A 17,629-nucleotide genomic window follows, 5' to 3' on the forward strand; every position below is an offset into this window, starting at 1 on the left:
CTGTTACTTATCAATGTACAAGGCTGCACATGGCTTCATTTCAAGTCATTTCTTAACACGAGAGCAAGTGGAGAGAACGCTGCGTCATGAAGTCGATGCAAAAACACGAGCTTCCTTCAGTTTTCTGTTCTGTCACAACAAATCATGGGATCAATCAATGTGGGGGGACATTTACATAATGCCGGTTATATCAAAGAGATTTAACTTTGGCGCAAGCTAGGAATCAATTTAGATGTCATCTTTTGGGAAGTGTAAAAAAAAACAAAAAACGGATGAATTATATCAAAAGCTATTTGATTTTTTGATTGCTTTTGGTCTGGTGTGTCAAGATTTTACAGACGATGTTCAATGGTGTTTAAGTGTAACCAAATGTTATCAAATGGCCAGGCACTGTTTCTAGCTTCCATTCTACTTTGTGCATCTAAGCACACACAGTGAATTTAGTCCCATTTGTGATCACAACAAAAAAATAATTAAATCACAAAACAGTTTTCACAAACTGCCTGTTGCAGAGATGGGAATAAAAACACGGAGAATATAGTGTTGTGATCGTTTTTCTTGAGTTTTGTTTCTTTATAAATTCTACACAGCTGGAACCAAATAAAAAAAGATACATCAACACACCACAGAGGTCACAACAGCGTACCACAAAATATACAGTATACAGTACAGAGAGAGAGAGAAGTAAAGCACTGAGAATATCTCCTAAAAAAAGAATCCTCCTAAATAAAAAAACAACATTTCTCTCTTCTCTCAGAGCGAGTGGAAAAGCATGGGAAAAAACGAAAAACTCAGTAGTTCCAAAATAAAGAATACCCCTTTCTAAAAACAACAACTTTTATACCACATTATTTTTATATAAAACATTAAAAATCAAAAAAGGATGCTCCAAGTTCACTTATCTATCTTCGCCTGCCATCACAGGTTTGCTAACAGTCAATATGGCAAGATCAGTAGACAGACATTACAAAATAAAAGATAGTTGTTTGAGGTGACTTTCTTTTAAAAATCAAGGCCATTGGTTCCAGTGTACAACAAAGTAAAATGGCACGTCAACCAGCTACCAAACCTCTCTGGCCTGCCGACAGTGTAAGGGAGGAACAGAAATGCCAGTATTGCCTACCTAAACATAGAAACACTCCTGCTGTGACACTCAGAAACTCTTCCATTTGGTAAAAATAAAAGGTACATCACATACTCCAGCAACAACCCCCGATCCCTCCCACACCTTCCCTGCTTGTAACAAACTATAGTGAACCTGTGCCAGTGATTTCTACGAGCAGGTGAATCTGTGACTACTGCAGCCCGTAAAAGTCCCATTTTGTTGTCACGGGAAAAAATGACAACACAGCAGGCCACAGTTTGAGGTTTTCGACCATTTCGCCAAATTCCTCCAATTTTACAGTGAAAATGAAAGCTGATGATAATTGGGTTTTTGGAGCAGAAATGGTAGCAATTACCATCCCGGGCCAGCAGCTTAGTAACCACAGACACTTTGAACTCCACATCATGCACAGTAGCCCACACCTCCTGCTTAAAAGACAGGGTAATAGTAGTATTTGAATTTACAGAGAAAACAGGAGAGCAAAGTGAACGATTGACGTACTAACATAATATACAAGAATGCTGGAAATGGCAAGAACAAATTTGTACAACCTCAGAGCTTGCTTATTCGGTGGCGTTGCAGCTGAATTTAAAAAGGCAAGCTATTTAAGAGAAAAGATCGGCATTAGCAAATGCTTGAGCTGCTTCTATGGACAGCTAATTAGTGGTATTGGGGGGGGGGAAACACACACAAACATTCACAGGTGGCAAAAAGGCAATTAAACAAACAGTGCTAGAGCACAAACACAGAGCTTCTTTGAGCGGAAATGTTACAGCTGCATGTGCCAAACAGTCGGCAGAGGGATTTATTGTTGTGAGCGTAAATCATCACTTGTTATTGAGGTGAATAAAAGCAGAAATGGTACCGTGTGATAATTTTTCCCAATATACCCGGCAGAGAGCAGTGAATTTAAGTGCAGACTCCAGGGCAGAATAGACGTCGAGTGTTACACTCGCAGGCAGTTGCGCACTCCAGAAAAATCACAGTGGCTCATTAGCATTTATTTGTGGAAGAAAAGAAAGATGGTGCCACTGTGTTTGGATTGTGTCGGCCATGTCTCGGTGTTCACCTCTATTCTGCAGAGGAGTCAACCGAAGATGTGATTGGTGAGGAAGAATCAAAAGAAGCCGTGATAATAATGTCCATCCAGTGATGTCACATTGTGATTTTGCACACGTATGGTTTTAAACCTGTCGTAGCATAAATGGATGGAGTCTCTAAAAAGAAAAAAAAAGAAGAAACTCCATCCAAAAAGGTCTACTCCAGGTTATAAAACAAGCATAACCAATGCATGTGCCTCCCGAGGTCCCCCAAAACAAACCATTGTCCATATTCCACCTCTTGTTGCTCCCCACAATCTTGTGTAGTGACTAAAAAGTAGCCCTGTTGTCTTCATAACTGTTCTCCTCCTTCCCTTCATCCCTCTGGTGGTCACTTCGTCTTGTTTCATCACTGTGAGAGAAAAACACACAAAGAACAATGAAAATATGACCAATTGGTTGTATATATAATTGCTGTTCGTGTACAATGCATTTTCCTTCTTTAACACATGTAGTACAATGGGTATTCACATTCTCGGTTGATATGTGAAATCTAAATTAGTAACTGACCCAATGCATCTTGACATATTTTCTATGATATAATCTTTTACATTTTATTTCACATCTTACATATAAAACTTATATGGTATGGTGGGGGGAATTGTATGCCTTTATTCGAATGCTGACATGGAACAAGGGGAGATGTAGAAATGATAGAACATTTGATAACAGAACACTATTTCCGAACAGTGTTCTGCAGCTGGCATTACAAGCTAGTTGTGTACTTGGTATAGTAAGACATTCTCCGAAATAAATATGTGTGTGGCTGGGGCTGCAGCCTTTTCGAAGACAGCTTACGGGGGGTTATGATTTTTTAATGACATCTCAGGAAAGGAAAATCTCTTGATAGCATACGGAGAGACCCACTTTTACATCTTCTCGTAATATCCCATTTCAAAAGCAAAGACAGTGTGTCTGCCTTGTGAAATGTCACACAGTTTGGCTGTCAGTAGGTTCAAAAATCTCATAAAACAAGACTCGCTTAAACTGGCTTTTACATCCCCGTCAAATATGCCACTAACATAAACTTCATGATGAAATGTTTTACATTTATGATGACATTTTCAGAGGATTCTGTACAGCTGTCACACTCCATCAATTGAGATGCAGGGACAGCTTTCTCAAACCTGCTTGCTTTGAACTAAAACTGAATTTAGACTCTCAATCGGCAGGACTGATGTGTCTGAAGATATTTCTGCTGACTGTAAAGCTTGTCTTTATGCCAAATGGATGGCATTTGCTATGAAGGATGTTGTCGGCACGTTAATGTCGCTCATGACCATTGCGATATATCCAAATAGGATTTCTGACTATTCTACGGCTTTTACGTCGCCGTTGCTTGCTTCTCCAAATAATTGGAACGCACTTTAAAACATTTACCAGCGAAGTAGAACAAATTCCCACAGAAGATGTTTACACTTCTTCTTGTCTTCTGTGATAAGTCTACATCTCAGCCGGCCTGACCAAAACATTGACTAAATGAAAAAAGTGATTAAATGGAAACTCTGTTTTCATCCAATGCACTGTCCTTTACTGGCAGAAGTGTCCTTGACTTGTCCCCGCATACCGTTAGTTTGTAGCATCAGGAGTTACATTCATGAATGCAGAAGTAATTAAGCTCACTGTTGATCCAGGTCCACCCCCCCTTAACCCCTTGATGCCTGTAATCCGTTGGCCTGACCTGTTCTGTGGAGGGTCTCTTGTTGAGGAGACCGGCTTCTTCGTTAGCCTTGTCTGTCTTCATCTCCACCACGATGTCATTGTTCACCTCTCCACTGGCCCTGCAGAGAGAGCGGGAGAGAACAATGGAAAAAAAAAAAGGTGTAAGAAACGGGAATTATTAACAACTAATGGATGTAGACATGACCAAAGCATGTTGATTGCTGCTGTAGAGACCATTTACCTCTAACATTTGGTTTACAGTTTTACAGCAATAATTGGCATATACTGTAACTATTTTCTTTAAGGAATACAATTCAAAAATACGATAAAACCCTCTTCCAGCTAATCAAGATATCCCAACTAAAAGAAAACAATATCTTTTTGAGGATTATTTCCCAGTAGAGACTTTAAGAGATTTTCAGACTGTAATCTGCACACTGATATGAAAATGCGGGGAAACCCAGCATGTTGCTCAGCATAATGCGAAGCAGTGGAGCAATCAGGTATTAGCAGCTCTGTTGTACATCATTTTACCGTGATACTGGTGGAGAAACTGGCATTTTCTCATCCAAGACACTCCTAATTTTCTCAGAAAGCGCACACTTCTTACTTTTATCATTTTGATTTATTCATCCATTTATTCATTACATTATAGCAATTTCTCTATTTATTGAATTAATCTATTTTGTAAAAAAAAGGAACATGCTTTACTTCTTTTATCATCACTGTTGTAATTGCAGAGACTCTATTGAATTTACTTCAGAAGAGTTTGTTACAAAGAACAACTTCATAGTGTAGTTTGCCTTCAGTGGGTATCGAGTCACATGAGGTAATAACTACCATCGTTAATGCTCATTAACGTCCCCCTATTCCTTCCCTCCCTCCCCCACTCCCCTCTTGTGTACTCACACTTCCTTCTTGTCCTTCTTGCTGCAGGGCAGCTTGCTCTTCTTGTTCAGGAAGTAGATGAGAGCCACCAGCAGAAGGAGCAGCAGAACACACACCACCACGGCAATCACCACCCCGCTGGAGCCTCCCTGCTGCTTGTCAGCTACAGCACCGCAATGGAGGGACACATGGAGGGAGGGATGGAGGGACGGAATGTGGGAAGGTAGAGGGGGGGAGAGAGGTGGGAGGAAGGCGTGGGGGGGGGGGGGGGGGGGGGGGGGGTTGATCACAGTGGAGGAGGTGGGAGAAAGATGGGGGAGTTTTTGATTTTGGAGGGGCAGTGGTAGGGAGAGGGTAATCGTGAGTGTAGGTGATGTTTGATTCGTAGGGTAGAAGAGAGGGAGGCAAGGGGAGGAGAGTCATTTAATTTAGGGTACCACGGGAGGGAGACGGGATGGAAAGGGGAGGACGGAGAGAGGGAGAGGATGGGTGTCCAGATGAAGACAATGGATGGATGGATGGGTGGAGAGGAGAAGGAACGGAGAGTGGGATGTGGGGTTAGTCTAACTTCTGAATGAAACGACTGAAAAGTGATGGGACCCAAAAAATGGGGCCTGTATACTCACAGATAACGACGAGACAGCTGACCAGAGCCAGAAAACAACACTGAACATACTCACCCATTCACCTTGATCACTTGTATTGCTATACTTGTGAGGACATGACACTACATTTATCAGATTTTATGTTGTTCTACTTAAACTTTAACATTATAATACATTTAGCAAGTGTGTTGAACAATTGCTTTTAAGAATACTTGTTTTTGGATTGGCTGGCTAGTGTCACTTAAAGGAATAGTTCAACATTTTGGGAAATATGCTTGTTTGCTTTCTTGCCAAGAGTTTAATGAGATGATCAATGGTTTTGCAGGGGGCTTATGTGATGGGCTTATGTGATGGATTTTTTTGATGCGGAGCAGAGACTTCCTAGAGTCTCCGCTGGTTTCCTGGCAACTTCACAGAAATGAAAAGACTCCAGGAAATGTTAAACTGTTCCTGTAAAGTTGTACCACAGACATAGTTCTGGTAAACAGTGACCATTAAAAATCCACCACAAGGTGTATTTAACTGTACTGCTGCTTTTCTCTGCGGCTAAACTGGCCGCAACATGAATTAAATTAACTGCAAACAAACTTGAATAAATATGCCGTTATATGCTGTGGCATACCGATATCAAAAATAAAGAACAAAGTGGAGGAAGGTTCTTTGCCTCTGCAAATCTTCCTCCCTTATCTAATATAATGTCCTCTCAGCTACGGTAATACAAGTATGGATACACAAACACATTAGCTCTTGTAAACACAAATACATTAATGCTGTGTGTGCACACATACATAAATACACAGTGACTTACAGGTCTAGACGAACGCCAAACACATGTAAATAGGGTTAGCGATACAGACCTGACTTAAGCACAGGGTTTCCAGAGAGCAGCACTTTGAGAGAAAGAGAGTTTCTCAGTCCCATAGCATAGCAAAGCAACAACCACAAAACACACACACCACTGAGAGCATACGGACACAGAAGCTAAGGTTACTAAATCCCACACACAGCACCGCGGCGAGTTGAAACGGCGAAAAGGAAAAGCGAGAAATAAGAGGGCAGTCGGAAAGAAGAGGTGACCAAAAAGGAGACACAGTGAAGAAACAAAGAGAGGAAAGGAAGGAATAGAATAGATTCCTTTATTGTCCCCAAGGGGCCACACAAAGTTGTAGTAGCATCCACAAAATATAGGACAGACGTCATACAAAGGTGACAAGAAGAAGAAGAATAACAATATACAATATCCACAGTGTTCGGTAGCAAGAGGGGAAATATACAAGATTACAGTACAGTGGAGGGAGTTGGGTGTGGGTGTAGGTGTGTGTGTGTGTGTGTGTGTGTGTGTGTGTGTGTGTGTGAGATGGAGGGGCCGGGGCAAGAGGAGAGGGGTGAAGGGGGGGTTTCTAAATTACAGGGTCTGTACAACACAGAGTCCTGACAGAAGGAGGGAGGAGAGGAGGAGAAGGGAGAAGGCTCTACCTCTGTCGGCCGATTTGCCAATTGCTGCGAGACAAGAGGAGGAAAAGAAGAAAGGGTTTAGATTGCAGGATGTGGTGCTGGTAAAAGAGCAAAAGAAACCTGGATTCGGTTGCACCAGCTATTTGTAAAACCATTCTTAGCAATTGGTTGCTAAGAAACATCTACATCACCATACAGTCAACAGCAATCATCTGTGGAGCAGCCTAACAGGAAGTCTCTGTAGCGTCACAAACCGAAGTGTAACCCAATGACAGTTTTAGGAGGCAAACAATATATTGAATTGAATTGCCAGGTATCATACATTTGTGAAAAGCATATCTACTCACATGGATACATGTGGGATTCAAAGTTAGCAGTATTCAGGGCAGAAATATCTGATTTTGCTATTATTGGCATACATTTTGGATGAATACAATTTCAAATCCCGATCTTCATAATTAAACAGCATTTTGTCCAAGTGTCAGTTCAGATTCGTCGACCATATTCCACGTTTCTTTTACTACCAAAATGTTAGCAAGCTAATGTTTTGTCATTGAGCACAGACAATTAACCTCTACATAACAACTAGTTTGTGTGGTGCCACTCGTTTTATTCCGTGATGCATTAATCTCCATTTAGTAAACACTAGAAACACCGACACACGGCCACGGAGTAAATGTAACTCGGCTCACTGAGTTTGAACTTACAAAAAAGCTCAAAATTCTGTCAAATAAAATGTTCATCGCTTGTTAATCTCTTTATCACAGCTGATCATTAAAAGCCTTAAGTGAAGAAGGTATGAAGGGGAAGGAGAGAAGGAGGTAAGGTAGCATCATCGCTGCCGTCATCTCTTGACACTGACCTCTTTTGACAGATACCAGGAAGGTCTTGCTATCTGTTCCGTGCTCGTTAGAGACCTCGCAGGTCACCCCGTCCTTCATGACCTCGGCTGTGGCTTGCAGGGTCACGGTGCTCACCACCTTGTTACCTTCCACTGATACTGACTGGGAACGGATGAAGGGGAGAGAGATGGAAGAAGGACAGCATTCATTTTGACATATTCCCTCATCATTTCTTGCAAATATTTTATATTTGTGGCATTATTTTCTAATAAATATGTTTGCACTAATTCTTTCTATTAAGCCTGGTTCCTATTATTTTGCACACTGTAGTGATAATTTATTAGATGTTTCCTCCACTGATTCTCACTTAAACATCAAGATCTGATCTTAAAAACGGTCACTTGTGAAAGCTTCATTATCTCTTCCCTTTGATCTTACATAAATCCCCATTTGCTTCTAAAATAATCAAATCTTTCAGAAGGATCATGAAAGTTTGATTTCACTTCATTTAAAGTAATATTTCAATCATGAAGCTGTATTCCCCCTGTAAGCTTCTTTAAAGTTGCTTCACATAGGATTTTCTTTTCAACTACATCACATCAATATGAAATATGAGAATAAAATATTACTTTCCATAGTCCCGCAAGATGGTTCTCTCCCTCCTTTTTCTATTGCTTTTGAAGTTGAACAACCAGCCTACCAAGATCTTCAGATGTTATGAAAACTCATGCCTCACATTTTACATATTGACCCCGCCCACCCCAAAAAAACGCTGATAGCGATAGCTGTTTATTTGAAATACATTTTTACCTCTGTGTTTATAGTTTTACTCGTGTAATCCCTTCCAGGAAAGCAGCAATTACATCTGCTTACTGAGTGATTCGTGAGGATTGCACACAGGAAAAACGATGTTGTATTTTCCTCTCCGTTTGTCTTGACTGTGTTTTTACATTCGTACCTCTTTCACTGAGGGCTTCCAAGTGAACTGAGGGGCAGGGGAGCCGTAGGCCGAGCACTTCAGAGTCACCATGTCTCCTTCCTTCCCCACCGTTCCAACAGCAGGAGACTCGATCATTGGCTTTCCTGGAAAGGATGTGAGAGCCAGTGAACTAGAGAACTTTTGGTATAAACAACACAGCAAACACTCAAACACACGTACACACATACACACATACACACACACCAACACAAGTCATTTTAGGCTGGTTTAAATAATAACATAAGTTCCCTTGCCGACTGGAAATGAAAGTCGTCAAAGTCGTCTTGTTTTATAAAGAAATAACACAGGCCGCGACTGAATTCAATACTAACCTTTATTGTGGTATATATTGTTTTAATTACTTATGATAATTTTTGGACTTCAAACTCCAAAAAGGGCCTCTGGAGAGTTTAACCCTCGTAAGACGCATGCTGGGAAGTCTGTTCAAAAACTAAATTCAATGAGTCAAGATAACTTTCAGCAGTATATTCATTCAGTGGTATGAAAATAATACACCAATATATTATAAAATGAATTGACTTCAACTAAATGAAATATATATGCTGATCTTAAGTTAAGGACAAAAAATAAGTCGATTCCACTAAACCCCTATATGGTGTTTTTTAACAGTGCACTAATGGTTTCAACCCATACTAAAGCTACATTTTCAACAGAGTAGGAAGCCACACCTGTTGCATCCATGAACTATACAACTTCCTTCCTCTGACTGAAACAATACCAAGCACACCCTAACACCAACCATCGTTATTATTGTGTGTGTGTGTGTGTGTGTGTGTGTGGCAAAGGGTGGGTAGTTTGGAAAGAAATGATAACCCTTTGTTTACAATTGACTATAAAGTGCTATTTCATTTGCAGCTCCTAAGCAGTAGGCCTCGTATTTATGAGTATTTTTGTGTGTGTATTAAAATATGATAATACAGATGCTGATGTGATTGAAATCTTTACTTAAGTCTTGTCTAAACACAGTTTTGTTGGTTTGCCTGTGCATGTGTATGTTTATGCAGGGGTGTTACCTTTGACAGTGAGGTTGACACTAGCCTGGGCTGTCAGTCCTGGCACAGATGGCACGGCTCCAACACACATGTACTCTCCAGCTTTATCGTAGGAAACATCTTGTATTGACAGCATGCCGTCCTGTGAGAGCACCTCAGAGCCCTGGAGAAACACACACACACATACAGAAATAAAACCAACTGCAGTCACCCCATCAGCCCGCAATTCTTTCTTTTTATTCTCTGCGCGTGAATACGGGAGTAGAACAGCATTGTGAATATCTAGTTTGAAGGCGCGCAGCTATGCTGGGAAAGCAGAAGAAGAAGATTCACACACACTGCAGTGATAACAGATCAAAGTCCGTCCTCCATGATGAATCTGCCTCTTGCAATTCCTCTCGACTTCTTCTCATAGGATTCCTTCTTATGGAGAACAAACACGTTCTCTACTCAGAAAACCAGCAGTCTGGGAGTTTCTATCACACCCAGGAGACACAACAATAGATACACAGGCTCCAACAAACAGGCTCCGCACGGGAGGAACATTTTGCCCATAACAAGTGGAGAAGAGGAGATGACTACCAAAATACCAAAAATATCACCGCTGTCACGCTGATCAGTGGTTTTCCAGTGTAACAAATTGTCTTTTATTTGGTTTGTTAACTGTCGAAAATGCATTTAGAGCAAACCTTTTGTTGTCTATAGAAAAGAGAGCAGAAGGAGTGCTTTCCGTTAACTGTTACCTTTAACCTGCTACACACAAACTCCAAAATGTTTTAATTGTCTATAACTAGCATGTCTACATTTTCACTCAGACAGTCATGAAAGTATCTGGCTGCTACTGTAAAACTGAAATCATACATAACATAAACTAAGCTAAGGATTTATGATGAATTATATAATATATCATGAGCATATGATACAATATTTAATAGTGTATACTATTTATTGACACCAAATGGAACAAACACCAGTGTCCGCACTCCAGTTGCTGCAATTGGACACAACACAATGCAGCTTGTGTAGCAGGGCCACAACTGTCCTTAAAGGGAGCACTGCGACTGATCCAAAGGCTCTTGTGTTGGGTGCCAGCTGCACGCTAAGTAAGTTCTGTATGTGTCACATTACGAACTATGTCCTATCCAATGACGAAAGGTTGCGTTGTTGAGAACTTTGCATCGAAAATGAACCAGAATGTCCAAATATGGATTCCCAGGAAGAAATGTGTTCTTGTTTAACATTCAGTCAGTGCTGTGAACATGTCAGAAAAACAGATTTGTGTATTAAAACTGTATTAAAACTGAAATAATTCTGTTGACACATGAGGAAAAGAGCAAAGCACTGTATTCCTAGAAATACATCATGAGTGAGAGTAAAAGAAGAAGGGGATTAAGTTTGAGAAAGAATTGGAGCACACCTTTTTCCAGTGAACAGTGTGGCCAGCAGAGGCCTTGGTCTTACACTGCCACTCCACCTTGTCTTTGAGCATGACGACTTGAGGTTCGGCGGGGGTCACACTCATTGGGTCGATGTCTGGCAGAGAGAAAATGGAAAGAGAGGGAGGAAAACACATGAAACCTGAGGCCTACTATACATTTTAAGGAGTTAAAGAAGTGCCACTTCAAATCAAAAAGCTTCTCATCACTTAAAGAAGCATGCGATAACATAAAACGACCGTACGCAGCAGAATATAATTTTTTTTTTTAAAGTACTAAGCTAATGCAATTACTCTGATGTTAAGCCCATTTCGTAGCCAAAGTTAAGCCTATTCCATGCTATTTCTGGGCTATCTCTGCTTAATAAGTGCGATAAAATCAAATTACAGAGTGTAGTTGGGATAACATTAAGGTAACAGATGAACTGTGAAAAATTGAATTGGATGTCGGCCCCCTGAAAGGATTCCATTAAAGTTATTTCCATTGCAACCCTTTTAATTATATGACTAACTGATGAAAAGAAAGGCTTACTGCAAAGGCGAAACTGCACAAACAGGAGGTAAATTGTTCTTTATGTGCGTTTACTTAAATCTGCAGTTGGGTGTGTCTCTGTCTGTCTGTGAGTGTGAGTGTGTGTGTGTGTGTGTGTGAGTGTGTGTGTGTGTGTGTGTGTCTTTGGCTCACTCACAGTTGACAGTGAGGGTGATGGTTCCACTCAGGTCAGCTTCCAGGTTATCAAAATCTGTGGCGGTGCACTTGTACACACCAGCTTCTGTGCGCTTGACAGATTTCAGCAACAGGACACCATTCTGACCAGCGATGACTTTTCCCTGAGGTTGGAAGGACGGGAGAGAGAGCGAGAGAGACAAATAAAGATCGAGTGAGAGAGTAACTAAGATTTACACATTTTTATGAAAAGTTGGTATATACTATACACAGCAAAAGCAGAAAACAACAACAACAAAAAAGCTCTTTCTCTTCCAAACAAACTGAAAAGCACACGCACATCTTTGGTGAAGTCAATCTCAGGCTGAGGGTTTCCATCAGTCTCACACTTCATGGTAACAGTATCGCCCTCTTTGATTGGATCCGTGTTGAGAAGGGAAAAGGTCGCTTTCTCAGAGGGATCTACATGAACAAGAACAGACATGAAACAGGTGGAAACTCCTTCTTTGGATACATTTACACGACAGTATGTCATCAATCAGAGATGAGAAAGGCATTCCAGAGGGGATGTTTTACTTTGCCAGCTATAGGGAAAGAGGAGGCTCTTTCCCTATAGCTGAATATTAAAGTCCATAACAGTGTTTAGCAGGAGGAAATAAATGCATCCAATGACGATAACACTAATAGCTGTTTGTTGACAATGTTTAATTTCAAAGAGTGTATGTCTTTTGTTAAAGTGAAATAGTAACATGAGGATGGAGGACAGGGAGAGGCTTAAAGATAAAGCATAAATAAATAGATTCATTTTCTTGAATTTGTCCACCACTTTGGTCCACACTAAAATATCTGAACAACTTTGGTCGGATGGATTGCCATGACATTTTGTACAAACATGTATGGTCCCCAGAGGTTAAATCCTAATAACTTGATGATCTTCTGACTTTTCTTCCATCGCCACCAGCATGTTGACATTTTTGGCTTTTAGTGAAACAAAACTATTGCCATGAAATGTTGTATCGACAATCATGTTCCTCTCAGGATCACTGGCTTGAAATATAGCGCCATCATAAGGTCAAATATAAATTTGACAAATACTTTGGTCTAAATACCTGCAGACCTAATGGCATTCCTGTCCGGCTCAGATGTAATTTGTTATTATTGCTAATTAGTAAATGTTAGTGTAACCATAACAATAGTGTACATTAGCATGCTAACACAAACAAACTATGATGGTGGACATGGTTAACATTGTAAGGAGTTAAAGGCGTCCCAATTGAAATAAAAAAACTTGTCAGTACTTAAACAACTATGTAATAATGCTTTTAAAACAACTGTACTCAGAAGAACATTAATTATTTTTTTATAAGTACAAAGCTAATGCACTTACTCTGAAGTTAAGCCCGTTTCAAAGCCCAGGTTAAGTATATTTCATGTTATTTTTTTAGGCTATCTCCGCTTAAAGTGTCAGATAAAATCAGATTACATAATTCTGCAGTTGTATTCTGTTTGATACCACTCTTATGTCTTAGCTTAGCATAAAGACTGGAAACGGGGGAGTGGGGCGGCTAGCCTGGCTCTGTCCACAGGTGACAAAATCCACCTGCCAGCAGCTCCAAAGCTCACCAATTACAACTATTGTCCCTCCACTCACAGTTGAGGTTGATGGTGATGGTGTCAGACTTCTTCTGTTTGATCTGGTCTCCTGGCATGCTGTACTCCACGGTGCACTGAAACACAGAGTCCTTGTCTGCCTTTTTGAGCTGCATGTGCAGGGTGTTCCTGACAGTGTTGAGACCCGAGGCCTCCTTCACCACCGAGGAAATCATGTAGGTCTCTGACAGAGAGGAGGGGAGGGAGCACACAGATTACCTTCTGGTTGGCACGTGGATGTGATATTAGATTATTTTATCTATTAATGTATTTTATTTGTTCAGAAAATTCGAACAAACAGCCCGATGACACATACTCTCTTTCCTGTCCTTGACCTCAGCTAGGGGCTGGTCATCTTTGAACCAGATGATTCTTGGCAGGGGATGTCCGTTCATCGTCACACAGGTACCAATCTGATACACATGGAAAAATGCAGGAGGGACAAAAGAAAGTCGACTGAAAATGTGTGTCTTCAGTGTTCACATGAAATCTGAAACTCACACACAGGATGCACATACAGTCATAGAAATTGCTCACAAACCTCAGAGCTGGTAGTCTCTCCCACAGAAATGGCCTGACTTGACGGCTTTGTGAGTTCTGGCTTCTCGGGAGCAACTGAGGCAGAAAAAAGTAGGGGGGGGGGGGGGGATTTTTATCATTCCATTATAAATCACTAGAAGGGAAACATTTAGAGACACACACACACTCACTCCACTTCCATATATGCAGTCCAACCCACATGGTTGCTGACCTTGTTAATTAAGTGGAGCAGTAAATATCCTGCCTCGCATTATTACAGTGAGACTTGGTTCACATGAGCCGATAAGAGTCAAATAACAAAAACAGCACTACTTCTCTCACTGGCTCACACACACACACACACACACACACACACACACACACACACACACACACACACACACACACAACCACAGGTGTAAGTATTCCCTCTAGCTGCTCACTTGTTCACATGCAAGGTCGTCTTATCACTGCCTGCAGCTGTTGACTGCTTATAAAAATAAACAGTACATGGGTATTCCTCTCTCTTGTCTCACTCAAGTCTTTGTGTTTGGTCCTTTTTGTTACACTGCTCAGAGAACTGCTGGTGTATTTCAATAACCACTCCCCTTCCATTTGCTGTGTAATGCAGGCAGCCAAATGTACGCGCAGTCATTTAGATGTACAATGAGGACTAAAACTCTCTTTGCAGCCTCTTACATTGAGCCGAATAAAGGTTTTTATCGTACAATAAGTCATTTAAATGTTAACAGTTTGGAGGGCACAATACACAGAGACACATGGGCAGGGTCATTTGTATCATGTTTTTGCTTAGCAGACATACTGTTTCCTCTCTTTATTGTAGGCTTCCCGAGAGAGAGAGAAACCAGGCTATCACTGCTAATCCACTCAGTCCTATTAAGTTAAGGCAGGAAAGACACAATATAATTCATCCCCCAATGAGTCAAGTGGTCAAATGTGGACACAGAACAATTGCTGGTTTGTGAGACGATTACTTACAACTGTGGGCATTAAGTACATCTAAAAGGGCCTTTGTCAAATAGCACTGCGTTGAGGTATTGTCTAGCACTGACTGGTCCATTCACAATTAATAGCTTATTTTATGAGAGTGCTTTAAACCTCAGAGCCTCTGAGTGCATAAATGTTAATGGTTAACTTGGAAGTTCTTTTTTTTTCCAAGTGGGATCTTGACTAAAGAAAGGGTTGTTTTGCTATTCTCCCGACACAAATCCTCCCTCTTTAGAGTGATTGATTAGTCCAATCAAAAATGCAAATGAATTGTATTTATTTTGGTTATACCGCTAAATGCTAAGTATGATTGATGTCGGCTCAGGGGTTGCTGAGGGAAGGGGAAAAGGACACCGCGGCCTGCAGAAAGGGTCAGCCCTTGGCGACTTGGTGATAAATCTGGACAGTTATTAAGGTGAGATATGAGACATGACAGGTGTGATTGAACTATTCATCAATTGTGTCAAGAGTGATTAGATTGTTAATTGACCTCTGGGGAAATTATCAAAGGAGATAGGTAACCCCAGGCTTTGAAAAAGGTGCTTAAGTCTTCCACACAGAAAGAAAATATTAGCTGAAGCCTGCTCCTTTTCTGACACATGTGGACAATTGTGACAAATCATACTTTATGATATCCGACTATATATAGAGGTTCTATAAAGAGGTTTTTCACGGAGTAATTTAGAGTACGGTATGTGTGAAAAGCAATCTGCAAAATGAATTACATGCATTAGGTACAATTAAGCCAGTTCTAAATGAAAGTATGCATGAATACACACGCAGATCTGATTAAAGCCGTAAACCTTTGGTGGCAGTAACGGTAACAAACCAAGTCATGAGTTCCACTCATTAAAGACTGCTGTGTTAGTAAAGGGGGATCCTCTTTGAGGTGAAACGACACTGGCAGACTCACAGAAGACTTTGAGCACAGTGGTGGCCTCTCCAACCCCAGCGGTGCCAGCGGTGACCTGGCAGTAGAAGTCAAGCTGGTCAGAGGGTTGAACCAAGGAGATGGTCAAGGAGAAGTCTTCTTCGATAGTGACCCGCCCAGCCAGAGGGGTGCCGTCATCGCTTTTTCCCTCGCCACCCTGGGAGAAAGCCACGCGCTTCCTGGTTCCATGCTCCTCCTGGATGTACGGACAGGTAGAGGCAGATATAGAAAGAGGGTGGATGAAACATGAGGAGTAATGGAAGAAGGAGAAATAAGACAAAGAAACAGCAATCAGTAAGAGAAAATGCAAATAAATAAAATAATAAAAACAAAGGATTTTTTTTTTTTTACAGTGCAGTCATTTATGAAGCATTTCTAACACTTGACGGCTTTGACGGCCGAAAAAAAATAATTTTTCCAGTCGATGGATAGAGAACATTATTATCTGGAAATGACTTACAATGTACCACTCCACGACGGTGTTGCTTGGTGTTGGTGAGACCGTATATGTGCAGGGCAATTTGGCAGTCTCTCCTTTCAACACTTCCACTTTAGGGGTCACGTTCACGGTCACAGCACCACTGCAAACTGCAACACACAAAGATAGAGAGAAAGAATATGATTAATGACTGAAGCATAGAAAGCCACAAAGAATGGTTGTAATGTGCTAACGTGTTGCATCGATACCAGACATGACAGGCCGGTACACAAAAAGTCTGCATCCAAACAGTCGACAGCAGCCGGTCGCTGCAAAGGATAGCGAGCTACAAGTATCAGCATTCGCTTGAAGGTCTATGAACAGCAGTAAAAGCTGTTAAGGGACCCAGAGGGAAGCTGGAGGGCCCTCGTCACTGTCGGCATTCTCCATTTAATAGAGACATTAGGATGCACAAATTGTCCCATATAACAATGGGAGCGAGTAGCAGCTAAGGCACAAGATGGACCCAAACTGGTTCCAGCGGGAATAGGGAACACTATAGCTCTCTTAACTCTCTATACAGCCTAGCTATGGAGAAACAACGTGACAAGGAGATTGCATTACACAGAGGAAAGGCAGGGGAAAGAGGAAGGGGAAGGACGGAGAGCTAGAGGAAGGGAAGGAGCTCCATTTCTGCTAATGAAGTCACTGCAGCACATACAGTGTCATAAATCCTGGTACAGTGACACATGAAGTCCACTGTGTGGTGAGTGGGAGGCTCTAATGTTGGGAAAGAAAGGACAATTTCGTAGGTTAAGTTGTTTCAATCTTTGACCATCAAATCAAAAAAAGTAAGCCATCATGATATGGACGGCCGCTTGGCAGGCTTGTATGACAACCTCTTTTTATAAAGAAAATAATGGATGCATCAGGAAAACAACAGTTAAACACTGCAAACACTGTTAAAAACCCCATAGATACACTCAATTCAGTATTTATATTCTGGACATATGTGTAGCTAATGAACAACCCAGCCCGACACTAAATTAATCATGTCGTCAATTTCTGGACTACAAAATCTACACGTAAATAATTTATTTGTTGTGCCAAACTTGCCAGAGTGGGGAGGATGGACTTCTGGGAATGCTAGCTGTTTGACTGGGGTAGTTTATAATAACAGGGCAGAGAAATGCAGAAGGGAGAGATGAAAGAGTGTTTTGCTCAAAATGTCTAAAGCGAGACGAGTTGAGCTGAGGGACGGCCACCTTGTTATCGCTTCACTGTGAGGAAGAAAGAAGGCGAAGGATGGAAGGAAAAGAGAGAAGGCTGAGAGTTCATAAAGAGGAGATAAC

General features: G+C 41.2%; 1 protein-coding gene across 1 annotated transcript in view; it reads right to left on the reverse strand.

Moving 5' to 3' along the window:
* Positions 1-541: 541 nt before the first annotated feature.
* The window catches only part of bcam (basal cell adhesion molecule (Lutheran blood group)), a 47,144-nt gene continuing 30,056 nt past the window's right edge, over positions 542-17,629 (reverse strand). Inside the window, exons 2-16 of the mRNA XM_076109416.1 lie at positions 16,320-16,447; positions 15,842-16,055; positions 13,943-14,016; positions 13,718-13,814; positions 13,403-13,585; positions 12,092-12,213; positions 11,774-11,915; positions 11,067-11,182; positions 9,671-9,812; positions 8,616-8,740; positions 7,678-7,819; positions 6,837-6,860; positions 4,777-4,918; positions 3,887-3,986; positions 542-2,557 (exon numbers count right to left, since the gene is read on the reverse strand). Coding sequence (XP_075965531.1) covers positions 2,555-2,557; positions 3,887-3,986; positions 4,777-4,918; positions 6,837-6,860; positions 7,678-7,819; positions 8,616-8,740; positions 9,671-9,812; positions 11,067-11,182; positions 11,774-11,915; positions 12,092-12,213; positions 13,403-13,585; positions 13,718-13,814; positions 13,943-14,016; positions 15,842-16,055; positions 16,320-16,447 — 1,754 coding nt within the window. The 3' untranslated portion in view covers positions 542-2,554. The remainder of the gene's footprint in view (positions 2,558-3,886; positions 3,987-4,776; positions 4,919-6,836; positions 6,861-7,677; positions 7,820-8,615; positions 8,741-9,670; positions 9,813-11,066; positions 11,183-11,773; positions 11,916-12,091; positions 12,214-13,402; positions 13,586-13,717; positions 13,815-13,942; positions 14,017-15,841; positions 16,056-16,319; positions 16,448-17,629) is intronic.

Source organism: Anarhichas minor, unplaced genomic scaffold, assembly GCF_050575085.1.
Source record: "Anarhichas minor isolate MPS153535 unplaced genomic scaffold, ASM5057508v1 ptg000041l, whole genome shotgun sequence".
NCBI lineage: Eukaryota > Metazoa > Chordata > Actinopteri > Perciformes > Anarhichadidae > Anarhichas > Anarhichas minor.